At 46.9% G+C, this 25,136-nt stretch overlaps 1 protein-coding gene across 1 annotated transcript; it reads right to left on the bottom strand.

The window, feature by feature from the left end:
• Nucleotides 1-327: 327 nt before the first annotated feature.
• MRPL21 (mitochondrial ribosomal protein L21) lies at nt 328-25,136 on the bottom strand. The gene is made up of 7 exons (XM_040409376.1): nt 24,991-25,136; nt 21,395-21,455; nt 16,874-16,959; nt 11,678-11,841; nt 9,859-9,911; nt 8,809-8,912; nt 328-451 (listed from the first exon to the last, which is right to left on the bottom strand). The coding sequence occupies exons 1-7, from the start codon at nt 25,061-25,063 to the stop codon at nt 387-389; spliced, it is 606 nt and encodes a 201-aa protein (XP_040265310.1). The 5' UTR covers nt 25,064-25,136; the 3' UTR covers nt 328-386.

Here is a 25,136-nt window from a genome sequence, read left to right as displayed (position 1 = left end):
ACGCCATATCATGATGTATTTTGTACTGTTTTGGGCAATCACAGGGCCTTACTGTAATTTCAGATCCAGGCTATTTAATACTGTTGCAAATTCTATATGAATCCAACAGAAAAAAATCCTGGCATGCTCGGACACTGTTACGAAGCAAAAGCACTAAATAAGGCACTCAATCTATGAGGCTACAGATAACAGAAACGACATTCTTAACAATCAGGATTTTACACTGATCGACTTCACAGCCAAGGTTTTACTCGTCGGTGCTTCAGAACAAGCATGTAATACAATACATACAAAATCCTCTTAAGGAAACCAAGGGGACGCTGGTTGTGTTTTTCATAGTGGTCTTTAATAACTGAAACTATGGTAGAAAACAACAATACATAAAGTCACGATAACGCCGGAGCAATTTCAATGGTATTGATCCTCAGAATGGTCTGTGGTTTGATAGATACTAAAAAAAACAAAAAGAAATAAAAAATTAGGTGATCGAAACGCTAACGTCTAATCTAAGACATCTAAAACTGCCATTCATCTTGTGCCCTTGGGAGTTGGTCTTCAAGATTACAACACTTTTAAAGGGGATGTCCAAACAGATTCTGAGATTATAGGACTCTCAAATTCGCCCCCCCCCCATCCTCCTTTTAATGTATTATTAATGAGCGGGTTAGTTAAAGGGGTTGTCCAAGTTTAATTACAAGTCTAGCAGCAACAGTATAAAGAAGCGATACCATGTTTCTCTTACCTCGGGCCTCCCCACCGCTGTTTGCTATCCCCGGTACAGCAGTGATATACTGTACACACCATGTCACCGCTGCAGCCAATCACTGGCCTCAGCAGTCATGTACTATTGAGACCAGCGACTGGCTGCATGGTGTGTACAGGATGTCACTGCTGCAGCCAACCTGTGGCCTCAGCAGTTATGTTATGAAATATTTTTCATGCGCAGTGTATTCTGTAACAGAAAAAAAAATAAAAAACACAAGATTCACCATTTTTTTGGGCTACTTTCACATATGCGTTCGGTGCGGACCCGTCTGGTATCTGCACAGATGGATCCGCACCTATAAATGCAAAAGATGGATCCGTTCAGTACGGGTCAGTCTGCATACACTTCGTTAAAAAAAATTCTAAGTCTAAGTGTATGCAGACGGATCCGTCCTGACTTTACATTGAAAGTCAATGGGGGACGGATCAGTTTACAATTGCACCAATATTGTGTCAATGTAAACTGATCCGTCCCCATTGAGTTCTATTGTAACCCAGGACGGATCCGTTTGGCTCCGCACCGCCAGGCGGACACCAAAACGCTGCAAGCAGCTTTTTGGTGTCCGCCTCCAGAGCGGAATGGAGGCGGAACGGAGCAAAACTGATGCATTCTGAATGGATCCGCATCCATTCAGAATGCATTGGGGCTAAACTGATCCGTTTGGGGCTGCTTATGAGATCCTTGAAACGGATCTCACAGGCGGACCCCTAAACGGCAGTGTGAAAGTAGCCTTAGTCACCTTGTCCCCTTTAAAAAAATGGAATAACAGTGATCAAAACGTTGTACATACCACATAAATGGTACCAAATAAAACAGTACGCTCTGCAAAAAAACAAGCCCCCAAACAGCTCCTTAGATGGAAATCTTAAAAATTTATAGCAATGCAAATACATTTGGGATTTTTTAAAAGTAATAAAACACCCTCATATGGCTATGTGAGCAGAAAGTTAAAAAAAAGTTATGGCTCTTGGAATGTAAGGAAGAAAAAAAAACTAAAATGGAAAAACGAGATTTTTGTGAAACTCACCTGTAAAATCTCTTTCTCGCGGGGTTCATTGGGGGACACAGGACCGTGGGTATAGCTTGCTGCTGCCACTAGGAGGCGACACTAGGCTGAAAAGTGATAACTCCTCCCCTGCAGGCTATACCCCCTCCAGCCTGGAGAGAGCATATCAGTTTGTGCCCAAGCAATAGGAGAAGGAGAAAATAACCATACGGTAAACAACCAACAACTGACCAACGCCAGTCGATCAAACCCGAACTGGGGCCATACTGGCTTCACAACCGCCAACAATCACGGCAAACAGAAATTACTGGGTGGGAGCTGTGTCCCCCAATGAACCCCGCGAGAAAGAGATTTTACAGGTGAGTTTCACAAAAATCTCGTTTTCTCGCTGGTATCATTGGGGGACACAGGACCGTGGGACGTCCTAAAGCAGTCCACGGGGAGGGAAAAAAATCATATGCCCATGGAGAAAAAAACACCCTTGAGGATGCGGAACTTACAGCCGCCTGCAAGAGTTTGCTGCCTGGAACAGTATCCGCCGGTGCCTAGGAAGGCACCCGGTAAGACTTGATGAACGTGTGCCCGGAAGACCAAGATACTGCCTTCCACACTGGAAGCTACTGCATGAAGGAGATAGACCCGAGAAGCGCCGACCCTGGTCGGGTGGGCCAAGACTCAGCTGGGCGTTGCCTACCCGAGGGCGGGATGCCCGAGCACTGTTGAACGGATCTATCTGGAAAACATCCTTTGGAGGCCGTCAGCCTTGACAAGGACCCCAGGATAAGAATTGGTAGAAGTCTGTAGGGCTGTAAGCGCTAGACAAGGACAAGCAAGCTCAGAGGCCAAATCACATGGCTGATGGAGAGCTCGGTCCGTGTACTACGAGGGAGAAAGAAGAGAAACCCATGTCTGTGAGGCGTGGAAAGGCGACCACCTTCTGCGAAAAAAGAGGATCCTGGACGGAACACTGCCCTGTGTTCATACTCAAAGAAAAAAGTACGTACAAGAAAGGCGTATCAACTCAGAAAAAAAAAAAAAAATAACGCCACCAAACAGCTGGCTCCTGGCCGCAGCTGTGGAAGCAGAACTAAAAGGCCAAGTCCGTAGGATTCACCTCTGGTCCAGAGAACGCCCCCTAGGGAGCGGAATATTGGTAGACCAACGCCCTTATAGCCATATAGGCTGGTGGTGAGATTTCTAGTGAGAGAAGCTGCCTGAGAATCACTAAGAAAACAAACGCCTGAGCCAGGCGTGCCCCACTACAGGCCAAAGTATCAATACCACACAGGAAAGGTAAAGTAAAACCAATGTGAGCACCGTCAGTGATGGGAAGCCCCGTCAGTGACCATATTTCAACAAAGCGGCAACGCTGCCTGGAAGGGCAGATGAGTGGAACAAAGATGAGAGAAATACTCTTGCTGGGTGAAGTTCGACTACGACGTCCAACGCCTTCGCCATACCCGAGAAACCCTGGGCCCGTGAACAAAATAGAGATGGGCTTCCAGAGTCTACAACCCATGGCTACTGGTCAGCTAGACAGGAGGATAAGGAGATCAGTTATCCACCACGAGGGGAGACCGGAAAGGAAACGAGTGATCCGTACCAGGGACGAAACCCCTACTAGCGGGGGACGTCGTAACAGACACCCGCCCTACCCATCTTGGGAAGGCTCTCAGTCCACCCCCGGAATGAGCAGTGAAAGAACAACCACCATTGGCTTGAGTTGATATCACTGACATCTGGAGAGAGGTAGCACCAATGGCGTTACGGTATGACTACTAGAATCCAGGTCCCGCTTAGAACGGCACTCTAGTGTTGACGAGTGCCGTAGGGACTGATCTACCCAGTAGAACGCACTCAAAAGGTAGGTGCTGATCAGCCATGGTAACGACACCATCGCCACACCCGAGCCGACGACAGAAGGACAATAGTTAATAATAATAATGAAGAAAGACCGGCACTCACTGTAGTCTTCAACAAAAGATGATGTCTTTATTGGTCACATACAATACTCTGTGACGCATTTCGGCTCACATCAAGAGCCTTTCTCAAACATATGGATATGGATTGGATGTGGCAGAAGGACAACAGTTGTCAGAGCCACGGACCCTTATTGGTAGTAAACCAGAAAGAGGCCAGAACTAAAGCCCATTCCCATGTGAGACTGGAGCTCTACAGCGTCTAGTGGTGATGCGATACTCCGCCTGAAGGGAGGTCCTACAAGGGAAGCCCCAAGAGTAATGCTCACGCCATACTCCAGCCGAGGAGTAGGCCACACCGTAGAGGTCACTGATTCTCGTGTTAGAGGAGTCCGTTGCCTGACGAAAGAACTGTGCAGAGGGAACCTCAGCATGTAGTGGTGACTCAAACACCCCTCGTGCGGTAGGGGCTACCGCATGCTCCGCCAGCGTGGACATGAGGGGAAGGCCTGAGGACATCCAGTAGAATTCTGGTATCAAGCTGGCCCAGTTAGTAGAGCTAACCTTAAACCCTCCACCTGACAAGGGCGCTGAACAGGAGCAACTGCTGAATTAGTACCAGGGTAGAACCCCTACCTGAGGGGGGCTGTCTCGCTACAGCGATTAGGAGCATCTATCCCTAGCGTGAAGACTACCCTGCGAAGGAGAAGCCGTTTGAACGGTGGAGGCTCGTGGGGATGGGGAGTCTCTAGGACACATAAGGCTGGGTGACTCCCCTGAGAGCACAAAGGCCGACATTCTTGTGTCTCCAATAAGTGCATGAAGAAAAGAGGGATACAATATGGGAGTATCCATAGTATCCAGTGGCAGTATCCATATGCCACTAGATGGAGAATATCAGGCACCAGCGGTACCGACTGTTGCCACGGACCACCTGTGAAGGAAACCAAGGCATCTAGAGACGTGGCGTAGCTGAAATACAGCATGCAAAGATGCATAGTGATTCCCCCGTTACTGGATCGTTTGTAGAGGGTAATGCCATAGGAAGTATGTGATGGCAAATGGGAGATGGAATAGCAATCAACGGAAGCGCAAACCCCCGGTTAGGGAAGGGGGTAGCGTGATAGTCAGAACCGCAATCTACGGAAGTGTAAGTACCCACTCAATGGAGGGGGAAAAACCTACGGCAAGCACTGTGCTCAGTGGCAGTGCAAACGCTTTACCTATGATCGGGAGTAACCTATCCAGTAAGTACTGTAACCCGAGGTAGAGCAAATACATCACCCATCGAAGGGGGTAACGCACCTAGCAGGCACTTGCATATGACGAGTTCTGTACTCTGTGGGAAGTGCCATCATCCCACCCCAGAAAGGGTGTAATGCGTACGTAAACACTGCGACAGCATTGAGAATGCCATAATGTCACCTATACAAAAGGTTAATGTATGCTGACGATACTGAGCCCAGTGGAACTTCAATTCCGCCACTCACAGAACGAGGGGCACCTATGGCTGGCATTGAGGCCAATGCTAGTGAGGTCAGGCCACCTCAGGAAGGGGTTAAAACCCAAATTAAGCACTGTATCCAGTAGAAGTGCAAATAGTGCCTAAGGAAGGGGTTAATGCATACACCAGAACCGGTTAGCACGGACGTAATCTAGAAAAATAATCCGGATTCATGTCAGAGTCCGAATAACTGTCCTGCTTCGGCTCGCTCGTGCGCAGTTCCACCTCTCAGCCTCTAGCCCATGGCTGTTGCAGGCTGTGGCGGTGTTGATATAAGAACCAAACTACCCCGGAGGTGGAATGGAACTAAAGGTCTGCTTACCGATTGCGCGGACGGTGCTCTATTAACCAAACGACCCATGAGGGTGGATTGGGAACTTCCAGAGGTCCTCCGCCGAGTTACGCAGGAGGAGAAACTCAAACAGACGCCCCCGGAGGGTGGATGGGAAGTTTCAGTTGTCCTTAACTGGATTTGCGCAGTTGTGGCACCATTAACCAACCGGCCTCAGAGGGCGGATTGGGATCCTCTAGAAGTACCCCACTGGATTTATGCAGTTGGAGCATTAACAACCAAACGGCCCGGAGGGCGGATTGGGGACCCTTCGGGTGTACTCCACTGGATTTACGTAGTCGGAGCATTATCAACCAAACGGCCCGGAGGGCGGAATGGGAATCCCTCAGATGTACTCCACTGGATTTGCGCAGTTGGAGCATTATCAACCAAACGGCCTCAGAGGGCGGATTGGGATCCTCCAGATGTACCCCACTGGATCTATGCAGTTGGAGCATTATCAACCAAACGGCCTCAGAGGGCGGATTGGGATCTTCCAGATGTATCCCACTGGATCTATGCAGTTGGAGCATTATCAACCAAACGGCCCGGAGGGCGGAAAGGGAATCGCTCAGATGTACTCCACTGGATTTGCGCAGTTGGAGCATAGTCACCCAAACGGCCTCAGAGGGCGGATTGGGATCCCTCAGATGTACTCCACTGGATTTTGTGGGCTGAGGAGGGCAGGATCTGTATGCGCATACTTTTTTTTTTTTTTTTTTTTGGTGAGGACCTAGCCTGATATGGAGAGGGGATCAGGGAGGGCTGTATACTGCCATATTAAGGCACATTGTGCCTGCAGATATAAACCTATAGTAAATCAGGGGCCTGAAATGAGGGAGGACGTTCCGACCGGGACTCACCGCTAGACAGCACACAGCGTCCCTGGATCGATGTCCGGAATGCGGTCGCCTGTGTCCACTGACCGCGTAAGCCCGTCGGAGGAGTAAATAGCGTGGCCGGAGGGAAACGAAAAGGAATAAAACGGTAGGCCCGAATAAAGCCGGGGCCTGGATTTTGCGGCGTCCGGCCGAGTAGGGGATCCTTTCTCAGAGGGCGGATTGTGCCTGCTCTCCCGGGACGGCTTGGCGGGCTCCTGAAAAGGAGCCGCCGAGTAGATGCGTCGCTTGGTCGCCGGGAAGCCCACTCGGTCGGTCGGAGAGAGGGGGGGCCGGAATAGGGCGCAGACGGCGCCTGTTTGTAGATCGGGAAGGGGTGAATAAGATGCCGCCGCCGTGAATGGGATTAACCCTTTCTACTGAGGTGAGCCGGGTGGAGGATGCGTTACCCCCTCAAGAAGGGGCCATGTGAGGGGGACAGGGAGGGACAGTAAAACTCACCTGTCTTCATCTGTGTTCTTCACCCTTATTCTTGTACCAGCAGGGCCACCCCACGACCGCTGGCACCAGGCATCAGGGGTCCATGTAGAGAAGGGCTGGGGAGGAGGTGGCCCTCTTGCTGGCGGGAAGCAGGGGAGCGAGGCTGCCCTGTTCCGCTTTGTCTTCTTGGGGTAGGCAGGGCGGTGGAACAGGCAACACCGGCCAGCCTCCCAGGGAGACAGAGACGCATGCGAATCTGTGCCCCTTAACCTAAAAATAAAATAAAATAAAATAAAAACAAAATTGTAAAAGAGCCACCCTGCTAAGCAGGGAGGTCTGCCTCCTACGACACTAAGCTAAAAACTGATATGCTCTCTCCAGGCTGGAGGGGGTATAGCCTGCAGGGGAGGAGTTATCACTTTTCAGCCTAGTGTCGCCTCCTAGTGGCAGCAGCAAGCTATACCACGGTCCTGTGTCCCCCAATGATACCAGCGAGAAAACAAAAATGGTCTTGGTCTTGAAGGGGTTAAATATAGATATTGCCGTGGAAAATTAAAAATATGTTAAACATAAAAATGTGGTTTAACCAATAAGTCATTTTCTAATGACAAGTTTCCCGTTAAAAGGGTCGTGTCACTTCCGCGAATGACATTTATCATGTAGAGAAAGTTAATACAAGGCGCTTACTAATGTATTGCGATTGTCCATATTGTCTCCTTTGCTGGCTGGATTCATTTTTCCATCACATGATACACTGCTCATCTCCAGGGGTTACGACCACCCTGTAATCCAGCAGCGGTGGTCGTACTTGTTCTTTTTCCTATAAAGTGCAAGCACAACCACCGCTGCTGGACTGCAGGGTGGTTGCAACCAATTTGATGGAAAAATGAATCCAGCCAGCAAAGGAGGCAATATGGACAATCACAATACATTAGTAAGTGCCTTGTAGTAACTTTCTCTACACCATAAATGCCATTTGCTGAAGTGAGACAACCCCTTTAAGGCTACTTTCACACTCGCGTTTGGTGCGGATCTGTCATGGATTCAGAACGGATCAGTTTGTATTATCTGTAACATAGCCAAAACAGATCCGTCTTTAACACCATTAAAAGTCAATGGGGGGGCGGATCCGTTTTCTATTGTGCCATATTGTGTCAGTGAAAACGGATCCGTCCCCATTGACTTACATTGTGTGTCAGGGCGGATCCGTTTGCCTCTGCATCGTCAGGCGGACACCAAAACGCTGCAAGCAGCATTTTGGTGTCAGCCTCCAGAGCGGAATGGAGGCAAACTAATGCGTTCTGTGCGGATCCTTTTCCATTCAGAATGCATTAGGGCAAAACTGATCCGTCTTGGACCGCTTGTGAGAGCCCTGAACGGATCTCACAAACGGAAACCAAAACGCCAGCGTGAAAGTAGCCTAAGTTGAACTTGGACAATCCCTTTAATGACAGCTCTACTGTACTACTGGAGGCTATTAGACCAATAATTTTTGGGCCAATTATTGGGAACGAGCATAGGGACACTTACCGTACAGTAGTGCAGCCAATCAACTGATAGTGGCATCCTTCATCAGGATGAAAGATTCTGGATTATCGGCAGCACGTCTCTGTGTAGTCAGGAATGTGCTGCCGATAATCAGGAGAACTAAATGAGGGAGGAGGAATGGCTGCAGTAGTAGTTGCTCCTCTCACATTCACTGTGTAATAGGCTGGTGCAAAGAAGAAATTATGGATGCAGTTATCATCCTTCAGCAGTTGTCCTGCCGGAGTATCGGGCAGTGTAGTGGGGCATTACTATACACACAGATAAGGCCCTGTATGCATCTCCCCGGGTATCTGAGGTCGTACTCCACCACCTCCCGGACACTAATAATCTATCACAATTCTCTGTAAATGGACTCCCAATTATTTGCAGCTGCCATAAAGCGCACGGCGAGCTCCTTAGATCATATACAACTTACTTTTCATCTTCTGGTGCCGGTGTCGTCTCCAGAACTTCATGTTAATCTTTGGATACGTCTCTGTTTTTTCAATCACTGTTGCTTCAACTCGAACCAAATCCTTCCTGCAGGAGAGTCACAAAAACACTGTCAACTCTAAAGCCCGAGCTCAGGACGGAGCTGTTAGCGCCTATTCATAAAGTAACTTAAAAGGGGTATTCCCATCAGAGACAATGGGAGTATATCGCTAGGATATGCCCCCATTGTCTGAGAGGTGCGGGTCTCCTACACTGAAAACGAAGCGGGGAATGTGGCGGAGGGCGCACGGCGCATGTGCAGCTGCCCTCCAATCATTTCTACGGGGCCGCGAAAATAGCCGAGCACTGGCTTGGCTATTTGCGTTGGCCCCATAGAAATGAATGGGAGCGGTGGCCGCACGGTACACTTCCATACACTTGTATGGAGAGAGCCCTTGGTGGTGGACGGACCCCAGGAAACCCGGGGTCCTCCAGCCATTACTCTACCCTCTCTGTTCTCGGCGTAGGTGTGGCTCCCAGGGGAGGAAGTCGCACCTCTCAGAAAATGGGGGGCATATCCTAGCGATATGCCTCCATTTTCTGTGATGGGAATACCCTTTTAAGAAATCAGAAATTCTTCAGACGATTTAGTGCGAAAGAAGATTTTGTCCATCCATTTTTATATAGCTCCTCTGCTACCCCCTCCTGGAAATGAAGTACACACAAACTGGGGTGTTGCTATCCCCCTTGTCAACGGGATGTGACCTTATGCACGGCGGTCATGTCCAGTCAGAGCGAACGGTGTCAGGCTGTAAAGAGACATACCCAATTGGCAAGGGGAAAGGGCGACGCTTGGTTGTCAATTTATTTACACAGTTCCAGAAGGAATAACAGAGGAACAGCACAATGTACAAAGTGCTCCAGAACTATTATTTCTGGGGGAATGCACACATTTACTTGAAAGAGGCATCCAGGAGTGCGGACAGGTCCTCTTTACACATCTTAAACTATGGGGCCATTGGAAAACCATATACACATAGAAAGAACGACTTACCCAAGGAGAGGCTTTCCAACCAATGTAAAATTATGACTGCCAACCATCAAAACCTAGAGAAGAAGCAGAAATAGACTAAAGATTCAAACTGATGATGATGGATCAGCAGTAATAAGATTTACATAATCTAATGAGACAATTAACTTCGCAGGGAAGCGAAAAAGTCCAACACTTTTAGTTTACTACTAAAGGCTATGTACAACTTCAGGGCTATTTTTTGTACGATCGAATGTCACTCATTTTGGGCTAATAATAATATTTTCAATTGGTCTTTATTCAAAGATTTCAGCCATTGTTGAGATAGAGGGGTTAAAAAAAATATAAATAGTCTCTTTGCTGAGTATCAGTCTCATGTGAAGCCTCATCTCTGAGCTCCTGACCTCAAACACTCATTTAAGCCATATTCTTATCAGTTTGATAAGCGTTTAGCTATAACCAGTGTATAATGGAACCGAGAAGTGATACTCTGCAAACAGACTGATTTTTAACCCCTGTCTCTCCAAAACAGCTGAAAAATGTTAAATAAATACCAACAGAAAAAATTATTTTAGCCCAAAAATGAGTAAAATGCAATCATAACAAACTGCCTGAAGGTGTCCAGAGCCTTTAAAAAGTTATTATGCCGTAGCATAATAGTCACTTAAAGAAATTGGATTTTTAATGCAGGTTGGGATGGAGGATGCCATTAACTAATTTCTGCCAAGCTGCTTTTCCAATTCTCAGTATAGGCACAGTGCCAGTCCAGCTTTTGATTCATTTTGAGATGTGCCCATTGGCAGGGACACGCTGGGCCACGTTGCCACCAATGAGACTGATCTGCAATATGTATATAGTAAGTGCAAACTATCTTATACAGTATCAGGGCAGGTCCATAATAAGTGCATCATGAGCTAGGTGCCCGGCAAGCAATAGCGTCCTGGTTCATCAGACGGCAAATTTATAAAATAGAGAAATCCGGCAGCACTCGTATTCACAGGCAATGGTTCAACCAACCTCATTAAAGAGGTTATTTTTTTATCTCAACAAGCCCACAGTACCCAGATGTATAAGAAGTGACTTATGCTGATGTATATTCCCTTACTGGGCAAGAGCTGTGCTCCGGGTCTAATTCCGTTGCGGGCACTTCTGGGATCGCATGCTATACATTGGGCAGGTGATCCTAGCCCGGTTTCAACCCATAGCTGTATGATGGCTTGTTTTTTGCGGGACAAGTTGTACTTTCGAATGCCACCATTTAATATGGCAGCACAGCGAGACCCATCATTCCTGTTTGAAACAGCAGAGACCCATCAGCTATGGCGCCCGCTGCACATGCGAGCAGGTGACATGTTTAAAGGGCCTAAGGGTTAAAGGGGTTCTGAAGTTTTTTTTTTTACTGATGACCTATCCTCCTCTGGATAGATCATCAGCATCTGATCGGCGGGGGTCCGACACCCGGGACCCCTGCCGATCAGCTGTTTGAGAAGGCAGCGGCGCTGGCAGTAGCGCCGCGGCCTTCTCGCTGTTTACCGCAGGCCCAGTGACGTCACGACTAGTATCAATGGCCTGGGCGGGGCTAAGCTCTGTTCACTTGAATGGGTCTGTCATGTGACCAATGAACATGACATCACTGACCTAGGACGTCACGAGGGTGTTGCAGACTTTTCAAACAGCTGGCGGGCGGAAGGTGCTGGGTGTCAGACCCCCCCCCCCCCCCCCAATGATCCTGCGGATAGTTCATCAATATGTGAATCACGAAAAGCCCCTTTAACAGCAGTCACATTTTATTATACATATGTCTGTAGGTATGGCGCTACCATATGTATCTGAAAACACACACTTTTTCCAGCCGAATCCTCTCTCCACACTGCGCGTCCACAGAGTAGTTAATTAGAACAAGGTCCTCGTTCGTTACTTTCCATTGTTTACTTGCAAAGTGGATGACAGCAAAGAGCCGCCCAAACTGTCCCGTGGCGATGAGGCCGTTTACTTTAGTAACGAGCTCTGAAAGAATGAGAAGTATGGTTAAATAAAAAAAGACAGGAACAACAAATATTAATTAGAGGGGACACACTGTCGCCGAGATGACGAGCTTTAAAACCTTCATCGACCTTTCCAGCGGCATAAACAGCGGCGCGGTCAGTGGAGCGGGAGAATGACGTAAAGCCGTCTAGTTAACGGCCTCTCTAAATACTAACATGGTGGGGATCAACAAGGTCGCCGTCCTATAGCCCTACGGTCGTTTCCAATGTCATCGCCTTGGAGCTGTATACAAATCCTATTGCAGGCCGCCATAGACCAGACATTGTAATTATGTAGAAGGTCAGTTTGATTTAACCCCTTAAGGACCGGGCTCATTTTCACCTTCAGGACCAGGCCATTTTTTGCAAATCTGACCAGGGTCACTTTATGTGGTGATAACTTTAAAACGCTTTGACTTATCCAGGCCATTCTGAGATTGTTTTTTCGTCACATATTGTACTTCATGACACTGGTAAAATGGAGTCAAAAAAATTCATTTTTATTTATAAAAAATACCAAATTTGCCAAAAATTGGGAAAAATTAGCAAATTTCCAAGTTTCAATTTCTCTACTTCTATAATACATATTAATACCTACAAAAATAGTTATTACTTTACATTTCCCATATGTCTTCTTCATGTTAGGATCATTTTGGGAATGACATTTTATTTTTGGGGGACATTACAAGGCTTAGAAGTAAATCTTGAAATTTCTCTGAAATTTTCAAAAACCAACTTTTTAAGGACCAGTTCAGGTTTGAAGTAACTTTGCGAGGCTTACATGATAGAAACCACCCAAAAATGACCCCATTCTAGAAACTAGCCCCCTCAAGGTATTCAAAACTGATTTTACAAACGTTGTTAACCCTTTAGGTGTTCCACATGAATTAATGGAAAATAGAGATACAATTTCAAAATTTCACTTTTTTGGAAGATTTTCCATTTTAATATTTTTTTTTTTCAGTTACAAAGCAAGGGTTATCAGCCAAACAAAACTCATTATTTATGGCCCTGATTCTGTAGTTTACAGAAACACCCCATATGTGGTCGTAAACTGCTGTACGGGCACACGGCAGGGCGCAGAAGGAAAGGAATGCCATACGGTTTTTGGAAAGCAGATTTTGCTAGACTGTTTTTTTTGGACACCATGTCCCATTTGAAGCCCCCCTGATGCACCCCTAGAGTAGAAACTCCAAAAAAGTGACCCCATTTTAGAAACTACGGGATAGGGTGGAAGTTTTGTTGGTACTAGTTTAGGGTACATATAATTTTTGGTCTATATTACACTTTTTGTGAGGAGAAGTAACAAGAAATAGCTTTTTTGGCACTTTTTTTTTTGTTATTTACAAAATTCATCTGACAGGTTAGATCATGTGGTATTTTTATAGAGCAGGTTGTCACGGACGCGGCGATACCTAATATGTATACAATTTTTTTATTTATGTAAGTTTTACACAATTTTATTTTTGAAACAAAAAAAATCATGTTTTAGTTCTCCATAGTCTGAGAGCCATCGTTTTTTCAGTTTTTGGGCGATTATCTTAGGTAGGGTCTAATTTTTTGTGGGATGAGATGACGGTTTGATTGGCTATTGACTATTTTGGGGTGCATATGACTTTTTGATCGCTTGCTATTACACTTTTTGTGACGTAAGATGACAAAAAATGGCTTTTTTTTTACACCGCTTTTATTTTTTTACGGTGTTCACCTGGGGGGTTAGGTCATGTGATATTTTTAGAGCCGGTCGATACGGATGTGGCGATACCTAATATGTATACTTTTATTTATGTAAGTTTTACACAATGATTTCATTTTTGAAACAAAAAAAAAATCATGTTTTAGTGTTTCCCTAGTATAAGAGCCATAGTTTTTTCAGTTTTTGGGCGATTATCTTGAGTAGGGTATGATTTTTGCGGGATGAGATGACGGTTTGATTGGCGCTATTTTGGGGTGCATATGACTTTTTGATCGCTTGCTATTACACTTTTTGTGATGTAAGGTGACAAAAAATAGTTTATTTAGCACAGTTTTTATTTTTTACGGTGTTCATCTGAGGGGTTAGGTCATGTGATATTATAGAGCTGGTCTATACGGACGCGGCGATACCTAATATGTATACTTTTTTTTTTATTTATGTAAGTTTTACACAATAATAACATTTTTGAAACAAAAAAAAAAATCATGTTATAGTGTCTCCATAGTCTGAGACCCATAGTTTTTTTTATTTTTTGGGCCATTGTTTCATGTAGGGGCTCATTTTTTGCGGGATGAGGTGACGGTTTGATTGGTACTATTTTGGCGTACATGCGTCTTTTTTGATCACTTTTATTACCTTTTTTGGGAAGTAAGGTGGGCAAAATTTCAATTTCCTCATAGTTTTTATTTTTATGGCATTCACCGTGCGGAGAAAGTAACATGACCGTTTTATAGATCAGGTCGTTACGGACGCGGCGATACCTAATATGTGTAGTGTATTTTTTATTTTATTTTTTTATTCAGTGATAAGTGTTTTTTTTTATCTTTACTTTTTTTTGACCCAGACCCACTTGGTTCTTGGAGATCCAGTGGGTCTGATGTCTGTATAATACAGTACACTATATAGTGTACTGCACTGTATTTCACTCACACTTTGAACAGATCTCTGCCTTTAGCACAGATCTGTTCAGCACCATGCCTGATAAGGAGTCCTGTTGCCATGGGAACCTTCCCCGTGTGCCACAACTGAGCAGACGGGGAAGGGTAAAGAGGGGGGCTCCCTCCCTCTGTGACACCATCCTGTCTGGGGGCTGCAAAGGCACAGCAGCCCCCCGATGGGAGAGGGAGGGAGCTCCCTGACTGTTAACCTTTTCCATACAGCGGTCCGTACGGACCGTGGTATGGAAAGGGTTAAACGGCTGACATCACAGCACAGATGTCAGCCGTTTATACCAGAGTGTCAGCAATGTGCTGACACTCTGGTATACCCACTGGACGCCAATGAATATTCAAGAGGAGGCGCCCGCCTCCCGCAAACCCCCCCCCCCTGCACCACCCGCCGGCATAAAATCATTCAGGGGTGCAGGGGTGGGGAAGGGTGAAAAAAAATCTTTATTTTGGGCATTTTAAAGTTTCTGATCACCGCGGGGATCAGAAACTGCAGAAAGCGCTGCAAACCGCAGGTCTGAATTGACCTGCGGTTTGCTGCGATCGCCGATACAGGGGGGGTCACATGACCCCCCCCCCGGCGTTGTGACAGGATGCCCGCTGAATGATCTCAGCAGGCATCCTGTTCCGATTAACCCCCGCCGCAATCGCGTTTTAAACCCATGACGTACCGGTACGTCATGTGTCCTTAAGGGGTTAAAGGGACCCAGTCATAGGAACAGGGCATGCTTCCCAATGCTAGTACTTAAAAGAGGCACTCCCGCAAAAAGGTACATGATGTAATCTGTAGTGAAGGTAATTGTACTTACCAGTGACTTTATTTGTGTGTTATAACCTCCCTTCTGATCCTCAGCTGTGTCATGTGACCAGCACTCTGACTTTTCAAATAACACAGCATCTTATGTGTGGACAGGAAGTCAGTTTCTCCATGGTTTCCTATGGGAGCCTCAATGTCAGTCTCATAGGAATGAATAGAGAAGCAAATGACTTCCTGTCCTGTGTCAGTTGGAGATCAGAGTGCTGGTCACATGACACAGCTGAGGGTCAGAAGGGAGGTTATAACTCACAAATACAGTCACTGGTAATAAGATGACATGTACCTTGATGCAGGATTTGGCTTTGATTTATTTGATGCAGGATTTTGGTTGCTCTCTGTTTATTGGTGTGGATTTTCAGTCCAGATTAACAGCTGTAATTTTTATATCCTAAAGACTATAGGCTAAATATGTATATATAAAAAAAAACTGAAGGCTATGGACACCTTCAGGGTAATTTTTTATGACTGCATTTTACTCATTTTGGGCTAAAAATAATGTTTTTTAATTAGTCTTTATTAACAATGTTTAGCCGTTTGAGATAAAGGTTAAAAATCAACGTTTTTGCATCTGATCTCCTGACCTCATAAACATCTCATTATAGCTAGGTCAGGAGATCAGAGATAAGAGCCATCATGTGTAGCTCAAATCTCTGATCATCTGACCTAGTAAACACTTATTTAAGCCAAAAAACAGAGAGAGCAACCAAAATCCTGCATCAAATCACAGGATTCTAAACAAAAACAGCTTGCAAACAGATAGATTTTTAACCCTTGTATCTCAGATATGGCTGAACATTTCTAGTACAAGACGGATTTAAAAAAAAAAATTTTTTTTAGCCCAAAATAAGTAAAATGCAATCATAAACCCCCCCCCCCCCCCAAGGTGTACATAGCCTTTAAAGGGGGTTATCAACCCCTATAGTGCCCCCCCATATAGGTTATACTTACCCCACTCCCCGTCACACGGATCAAAACATCCAGCGACAGGGGGTTGTGGTTGGGCAGCCAATAGCAGGCCGTGGCGGGGACGAGCTTCCCTAGCATCACCCAGGAGAAGCAGCGGCAGCCACGCGGGCATCAAGAGTGACCCGGGTGCCAGGGATAGGGGTAAGTATAACCTATATGAGGGGCCCGGGCATTAGGTGGGATATAATAGTTTTTGGATGACCCCTTTAAGCTTGCAAAACGACTACTTTGCTAGTCAGAAAAGTTACAGGTGACAGCCGCTCTCCCACATGAAGACCCTGACAAACAACACATTCAAAACCCGTATCCTCCACCTGCAACTTTATTTCTATCAGACATATTTGTGCATTTTCATTTCATTTGGTCCAGATTAAATTCATAATATATCTTTATAAATGTTTTTTATGATGCAGAGGTCCAAATGCCGTCCATCACACAGCCACCGCCAATAACGTTCTCAGTGCGTATCTCTATCAGAAAAACGGAGCTCCAATCCCTATATAGAATATTCCGAGACGACTCGGCAGAAGATTTAGGACCTAGCAGAGTCAGAAACGTGGCGATATCTAAGAATGCCCCTTGAGCTCACCGCTGTGCTCCTCTGCTTCTTCAACGGGATCTGGAAGTTTGATCTTGGGCCAAGGTGGTTCAGATAGAGACGTCTTTGGGACATAGCTGAAAATCACCACATTCATTAGCACAAATATCGCACAAGAGCATAAAAAACATATTACTGGTCCATAGCCGATATCACAGACGACATTTATGGCTTCACCTACGGAACCCTCACCTTGTGGTGGTCTCACAGTGTAGTACAAACTGCATGGTGAACAGGCCACATTGTCTCAGCTGTTTCCATAATTACTGCAGATTAAAGGGAGTCTGTCAGAAGTTTTGACCATGCTAAACTGCTGACAGCACTAGATAGGTGCTGGCGAGAGCAGGACAAACATATTTTTTTGGAGCTTTTCTCATCAGGAGTAGCGAGATGATGAACTTTTATTCTGCGAGGTTCTGCTCATGCCAGTGCCCAGGAACTTCACTCTTAGGTCCCTTGCAGACGAACGTCGCGGATTAGGTTCGGATGCGTTGCGGGAAAAATCGCACGATTCTGCAAGCAAGTTCAGCGAGTTTTGTTTGTGATTGCGTTCCGTTGTTCAGTTTTTTTTCCACGCGAGTGCAATGCGTTTTAATGCGTTTTGCACGCACGTGATAAAAAAACTGAATGATTACTAACAACATCTCTAACAACCTTCCGTGAAAATCGCATCCGCACTTGCTTGCAGATGCAATGCATTTCTCACGCAGCCCCATTCACTTCTGCGAATTTCACGCAACGCAGGAGTGATGCGTGAAAAACGACGCTCATGTACACAGCCCCCATTAAAATGAACGGGTCAGGATTCAGTGCGGGTGCTATGCGTTCACGTCATGCATTGCACCCACGCGGAAAACTTGCTCATGTGAAAGGGGCCTTAAAAGGAGTTCTCCAGAAATTAAAAGGGGTTATCCGAAATTAAAAACTGCCCCTCATACGGAATATACTTACCCGGGTGCCGGCTCCTTGCGCTGCTTCTAGTCCCTACACCGCCGCTGCTGGTTTTCCCCATGCACGAATGACATCCGGTGTCAGGTGGAGCAGCCAATGGCAGGTGGGGACGAGGATGAGCCTCCCAAGCGTCACCCACGATGCTAGGGAGGCTTGTCCCCGTCCCCGCCTGCCATTGGCTGCTACCCCCCAACACCGGATGTTTTAATCCGCGCACGGGGAGAAGCAGCAGCTGCGGTGTGGGGACTAGGAGCAACGCAGGGAGCGCGGAGCCAGGTATTCTGTGTGAGGGGCACGGCATATGGGAGGGCAGTTTATAGTTTCGGATAACCCCTTTAAGAAAAGATTCCCAAATATCTTTCATTATGTGGTGGTATCAATAGCAAAATAATTTGTAGATATCCGCAGGAGAAACCCCACTATGAGCAGCAGGGCAACAGAAGAACTTCACTCATCATAAACATTATCGTAGCATTTGAGAAGTCCTCGGAGCCCTAGTCCTAGTGGATCTCTCGCCGCATGCAGCGATGGGAACTCAACAAACCGGAATGGAATACATTCTGATGCACTCCGTTCCGGTGAACTGACAATGAATGGGACAAAACTGAAGTGTTGTGCTGCGATTTTAAGACCCTGTGCGAGATCTCAAAACCGGACAGCACAACCCAGATGTGAAAAAAAAAAAAGAGTTGTGATTCCTGACATTATTTATAATGGCTCATTTTCTCTAGGGAGCAATCATTAGGAGAAATAAATGGCCGCCGTCCTATTAGTACACACAAAACCTGTCCTAATCACACAGGAGGACAGGTTACTTCACAACACTGAGGTAAAGAGCTGCCTCAGCCTCCTCTCTGCTCGTCAGGGATTATGATCCTGAATACAGATGATAAGATCGTCAGCTGAATCTCTGTGGGAATGGAGATCATGAGGAGACATGAAGTACAGAGCAGGGGAGGGATGTGGCTGATGAGCAGCAGCACTTGTATGTTTAAGAACTCAAAGATGGTGGCTCACTTCAGGCGGGGTTCTGAATAAGGTGCTGCTAGCCCAATGTAGAGGAACACCCCTCCTCTTATAGCGTATATAGAGAAAAGTCAAGATTAGGGCGAGCACTCAACACTTGGACCAATAGAATAAGGATAAAACGTTTATTAAATCACAATTTTGGACACGTGTACATTTCAATAAAATGAAGGGATAAAATACATAATAACAAATACCGCATGTAGGGATAAAAGAATCGTGACGGTCGCTTGTCAGGAAACTTGATGAGTGCTTTATAAAATCTAACACTTGTAATAGAGCAACTGATAGTGGTCAGCCAGATCAATTGAATGCAGCCATGGGCATATGTCCCATGCGCAGATGGATTAGTCAATCACTAGTGCTGGCTTATGTACGCGGCTCCAGTAATAGTGACGTAATGGAGCGGCTAAATCCCACAATTGCTCCTAATGTGTGAACACAAGTAACAATGTCCTTCAATAACGGTAGTAGGTAATGCTGGCTTGTGTATGAGGCTCCAGTAGTAGTGACGCAGTGGAGCAGCTGAATCCAGCAATCGCTACTAATGTATGGACACAAGTATCAATGTCCTTCAATAGCGATAATTCAGTATAATAGCCGTACACATTCAATAGTATGCTTGGTCGCATACAAACTGCAGCGATAATGTTCCTACCTTCCTCTTTAATCAATAGCGAGGACGTCTCTATGGACGTGTGCGGTGGATAAGCTGCAGGTGGATCGTCCCGGCGTCTGGATGGTGACTGCTAAAGTTCGCTGTCTCCAGATCTCGCGGGATTACGGAAGCAGTGAGTATCCTGGACGGCCCAAAGCGCTGTTTAGCAGATTCTGTGCTTGGCGTCCTAGAAATCCATATTCTCCTATTTAGATTATGTTTGCATGGCCATGCATAGAGTGCGGAGGTGCTTCTGTGACCGGTGTGCGGGCCAGACGCGTTTCGGGAACTCCTTCCCTTCGTCAGTGGTCCCGAAACGCGTCTGGGCCGCACACCTGTCACAGAAGCACCTCCGCACTCTATGCATGGCCATGCAAACATAATCTAAATAGGAGAATATGGATTTCTAGGACGCCAAGCACAGAATCTGCTAAACAGCGCTTTGGGCCGTCCAGGATACTCACTGCTTCCGTAATCCCGCGAGATCTGGAGACAGCGAACTTTAGCAGTCACCATCCAGACGCCGGGACGATCCACCTGCAGCTTATCCACCGCACACGTCCATAGAGACGTCCTCGCTATTGATTAAAGAGGAAGGTAGGAACATTATCGCTGCAGTTTGTATGCGACCAAGCATACTATTGAATGTGTACGGCTATTATACTGAATTATCGCTATTGAAGGACATTGATACTTGTGTCCATACATTAGTAGCGATTGCTGGATTCAGCTGCTCCACTGCGTCACTACTACTGGAGCCTCATACACAAGCCAGCATTACCTACTACCGTTATTGAAGGACATTGTTACTTGTGTTCACACATTAGGAGCAATTGTGGGATTTAGCCGCTCCATTACGTCACTATTACTGGAGCCGCGTACATAAGCCAGCACTAGTGATTGACTAATCCATCTGCGCATGGGACATATGCCCATGGCTGCATTCAATTGATCTGGCTGACCACTATCAGTTGCTCTATTACAAGTGTTAGATTTTATACAGCACTCATCAAGTTTCCTGACAAGCGACCGTCACGATTCTTTTATCCCTACATGCGGTATTTGTTATTATGTATTTTATCCCTTCATTTTATTGAAATGTACACGTGTCCAAAATTGTGATTTAATAAACGTTTTATCCTTATTCTATTGGTCCAAGTGTTGAGTGCTCGCCCTAATCTTGACTTTTCTCTATAAGCACTTGTATGTGGTGGAGGGGGCACTGTGCATTCGCAGCCGACCTCCTTTCATTTCTATGGGGTTGCCGAAAACAGCCGAGCGCTGGATCGGCTCCATAGAAGTGAATGGGAGTGGCGGCCGGTCATGCGCTCCTATTCACTGCTGCGGTCTCCAGCCACCACCTTCCCCGCTCCTTTCTTGATATAGGTGCAAGTCCCAGGGATGGAGCCTGCACCTAGCGATATGCCCCCATTGTCTCAGATGCCAATACCCCTTTAAGGCTTCCTTCATATACAAGCGGCATTGACCCAGAAAACACTGTGCAGCTGAATGCTCTCCATTCACTTCTATGGGAATTAGCGGGCTGGTGCCTGGCTATTTTCGGCACTCCTGCAGAAATGGGGGTGGCCTTATTTGTGCGATGCACCATTGATCACTTTGGGGACCCCGTTCTAGAGATAGGTGCGGGTCTCAGAGGGGATACTCGCAACAATCTGACATTGGTCGCTTATCCTAGCGATATCCCACCAGTGTGTGAGATGGGCCAACCCCTTTAAAGCTTCATGAGACCAGCAATGATGAGAATCCTCCTCCAAGTGTCACTATGCCCGCACTATAATCCCCCCCCCCCCCCCCCCCCGGCAGCGGATACGGCTCAGTCCAAGTAAATCCCTGAAAGAGGAAGAAATGACGCTTACCTCGGCTGCAGAGCTGAACTCTGTGAACTCTGACACCGGAGGGGCGGCCGGAGCAACAAGGCTGAAATGGAGAAGACAGAAGATAAGAAGCCATAGAGAGACATGAAGGAAAGCCATATCTGCCAACCAATAGTCCGGTAATCTGCCTGATAATCCAGAAGCACCGAGACTGGAAGACTGAATAAAGAAAACAATTACTTAAAGGGGTTGTCCAAAAAAAAAAAAAAAAAAAAAAAAAAAAAGAAGGTTTCTTCCAAATACAGCAACACCCCTGTCCGTGGGTTGCGTATGGTATTGCAGCTCAGCTGCACTGGTGTCCACGGCGCAGAGCTGCAATACTGCACACAACCTATAGACAGAGGTGGTGCTGTTTTTGGAAGAAAGCAGCCAGGTTTTTCTAATAGCAGACAACCCCTTTATCTAGCTCAGAAAATGTGCCCGCACTGCTGAGTAAAATGATGATTTATTATATGCAAATGAGCCTCTAGGAGCAACGGGGGCGTTACCATTACACCTAGAGGCTCTGTTCTCTGCAGCTGCCACACCCTCTGCACTGTGATTGACAGGACCAGAGGTGATGACGTTTTCACTGCCTGGTCCTGTCAAACTGCAGAAGGTGCGGCAGTTGCAGAGAGAGCAGAGCCTCTAGGTGTAACGGTAACGCCCCTGTTGCTCCTAGAGGCTCATTTGCATATATTAAAACATTATTTTTCTCAGCAATGCGGACACATATGAACATGAGACCAACACAGATGTCTTCAGCTGCCAAGTGCACATGTAACAGATCAGCCAGTGTCATAGGTACAAAACTGCTGACAGATGCCCTTTAAAGGGGAATCCCCATTTTACACATTTATGGTATATTCACAGGGTAGGCTATAAACGGATGCAGGTTCCACACCCATCACTAGAGCGGGGGTCCCTTGCCCCCTGCCGTTGGCTGTCACATCTGGGCAAAGAATGAATGGAGAAGTGGTGGTGCAGGTGCGGGGCGCTCTCTAGTCACTTCTATGCAAACTTGCCAAAACAGTGTCCTTGGATGTGCTCTGCGGCTCCCATAGAAGTCAATGGAGAGAGTCGTCCACATGCGTGGCTACCGCGCCATTCACTCTCTGCCTGGGACCCGAGTCGGGGATCCATGTTCTGGAGACAGGTGCAATTTCCATTGGTAGGACCCACATCAATTAGCCACTTAAGGGGAGAGAACCCCTTTAAGAATGCAGGAATAGCCACATATATTCCCCATCTCTGAGACAGGGACACCATAATGATTGCAAATTATACAGATGCAACCGGCGCCAACAGTCCACCACCCACCGATATCCAGGAAGAACACCGCTATCTCAGTTCTCTATTCAGCATCAGCGGGGCGGCTGCTCTTCCCTGTACAGCGCGGTAATAACTGGGTGGGATTACTCCATAAGGAAGCAGAGACTGGGACGCAGACAGGTCACCCGGGGTTCTTCTCAGTCCAAGAATAGCAGGAGATAAGGACATGGCCGTGTGCGGAGGACTCCTTATCGGCAGGACTCCGTCCAGAGCCAGACAGAGAAGTGCGCAGAGATAACCGCTGTCCTCGTAGTGTACAACACGGATAAGGCTAGAAGCACAGGACAGATGATAGCAGAGGAAATTACAGAACTAGCAATCCCCCAGTACAGATGATATCAAGGTTTGGAAATCACTGAAGTGTGAACTAGGCCTTAGGGCTCACGCACATGACCGCTGGCGTAAGGCGGACAATAAGAGGACTTGTTCTATTTTTTGCAGATCGGCCATGCGGACACGGAGCCATTTCTGTATTTTGCGTCCCTATTGAGGTTAATGGTTCCGCATAGGTGCCGCAAAAACAACAGAACGGACACAAAAAAATATATATTCGTGTACACGAGCGTTTATGCTGTGAAGTACCCCCGCCGAGCAGCTGTATGAGGAAGCTGTGGCCTCCTCGCAGCTCACCAAGCACAGCGCCGTCCATTGCATAGTGGCTGTGCTTGGTACTGCAGCTCAGTCCCATTCACTTGAAATGGATCGAGCGGCACACATCACTGGTCTAGGGAGAGCACCCAGCCTCTTCAAAAAAAAAAAATGGGGGAAGGGGGTGCCGGGAGTCAGACTCTCCCTGCAGATAGGTCATCAATATGAAAATCCCCCCAAAAAAACTTTAATGACCACGCACGTATTGTACATTTTATTTTTTTAGGGGGGTTTGAACAGCAAAAAAAATAAAATATATAAATTAAAAGACATTTCCATACAAACGTCATAATGTAAGTGCACTGTTATAAGGGATTGATAGCGCGGGGTAGAAGGAGGTGACAGGGCGAATTTATAGAGGTCGTCCGCCCGTGATCTGGTGGCGCCACCATGTGTTAAGCCTCATTCACACGTCAGTGTTTTCCCGTCAATGATTGGGAGTCAAAACCGGGATCGGAGCCTCCACAGACATGAGGTATATTTAAATCCCGGAAGTGGGCAGAGCCCACTCTCCCTCTGCTCAGCTGCCTCCGTCTCTGGCTTGGGGGACCCCCCTGGTCTCCCGGGTGGGAGTGCAGGCAGTTTTTAGGACTGCCTGAAACTCCCGCTAGAAAAAAAGAAAACACAAAAAAAAAGAAGAACAAAAAACAGCAGACCTGCAACGCCTCCTACAGACACTAAGCTAAAAAAAAACTGATGAGCCTGGTCCCTGCAGGAAGAATATGGCTGAAGGGGAGGAGCTTACACTGTGCGCTTAGTGTCCGCCTCCTAGCGGCAGCAGCTATACCCATGGTCAAGGCCTGTGTCCCCCAATGAGATGGAAGAGAAACCACATTTCCCCTGAAGAGGCGCTGGCAGCCTGGTAACACCTGTGCGCAGTGAAGTCTCTGTATTCTGCAGTCTACCCATGCTTAGGACCATCCCTTTAAAGGGAACCTGTCATCTGGATTGTGTGTATAGAGCTGAGGGCATGGGTTACTAGATGGCCGCTAGCACATCTGCAATATCCACTCCCCATAGCTCTGTGTGCTTTTATTGTGGGGAAAAAACGGATTTGATACATATGCAAATTAACCTGAGATGAGTCCTGTCCCTGCACAGTCTGACATTATCCAATCAGTGCTACCAGGGTCAGACTGTACAGGGACACCCCCCCCCAACTGGTAACACCCAGCTGGACCTTCACCGCAAACTACTAGTAATTCATTCAGAACTAGCAGGAATAATAGAGGGATAGCACATCATAGAGTCATACGACTAGAGGCTCCAGAATAGTGATTACATGGGGAATGCAGGTAGCGGTGACGGAATAATCTAGACAGACATCAGTTTCCGGGAAAGCTGGGTGATCTCTACATTACATTGTTATATCGGCTGCAGAAGCTGTGAACAGCAATGAACTCCCGAGTGACAACTCTGACAACCCGAGGCTGCATTACACTACAACTCCCAACATGCTTAGCTAACAATAATCAAAGCATGCTGGGAGTTGCAGTTTGACACCACAAGTCACGAGCCTGCAATAATACATTACAACCTGAAACCCAGACAGATATCCCTTGCGTCACCAGCTGAGGGGCCTGATGACCTCAGTCACCGGGCCCCCCGGGGCCCCTCACCTGCAGCAGGAGCCCGCACACCTCCCCCGGACGCCGCACTCCTCAGCAGCCGCCCGCAGCAGGCGAGAGCCATCACGTGTCTCCTCCCCTATACCCTTCACCGCAGATTCCCTGCACGCGTGCGCTCCACAAATGTTTCCCGCAGT

Source organism: Bufo bufo, chromosome 10 (genome assembly GCF_905171765.1).
Source record: "Bufo bufo chromosome 10, aBufBuf1.1, whole genome shotgun sequence".
In the NCBI taxonomy this organism is placed as follows: Eukaryota; Metazoa; Chordata; class Amphibia; order Anura; family Bufonidae; genus Bufo; species Bufo bufo.
Note: the sequence above shows the minus strand (reverse complement) of the source record. Positions and strands in the feature narration are given on the sequence as shown.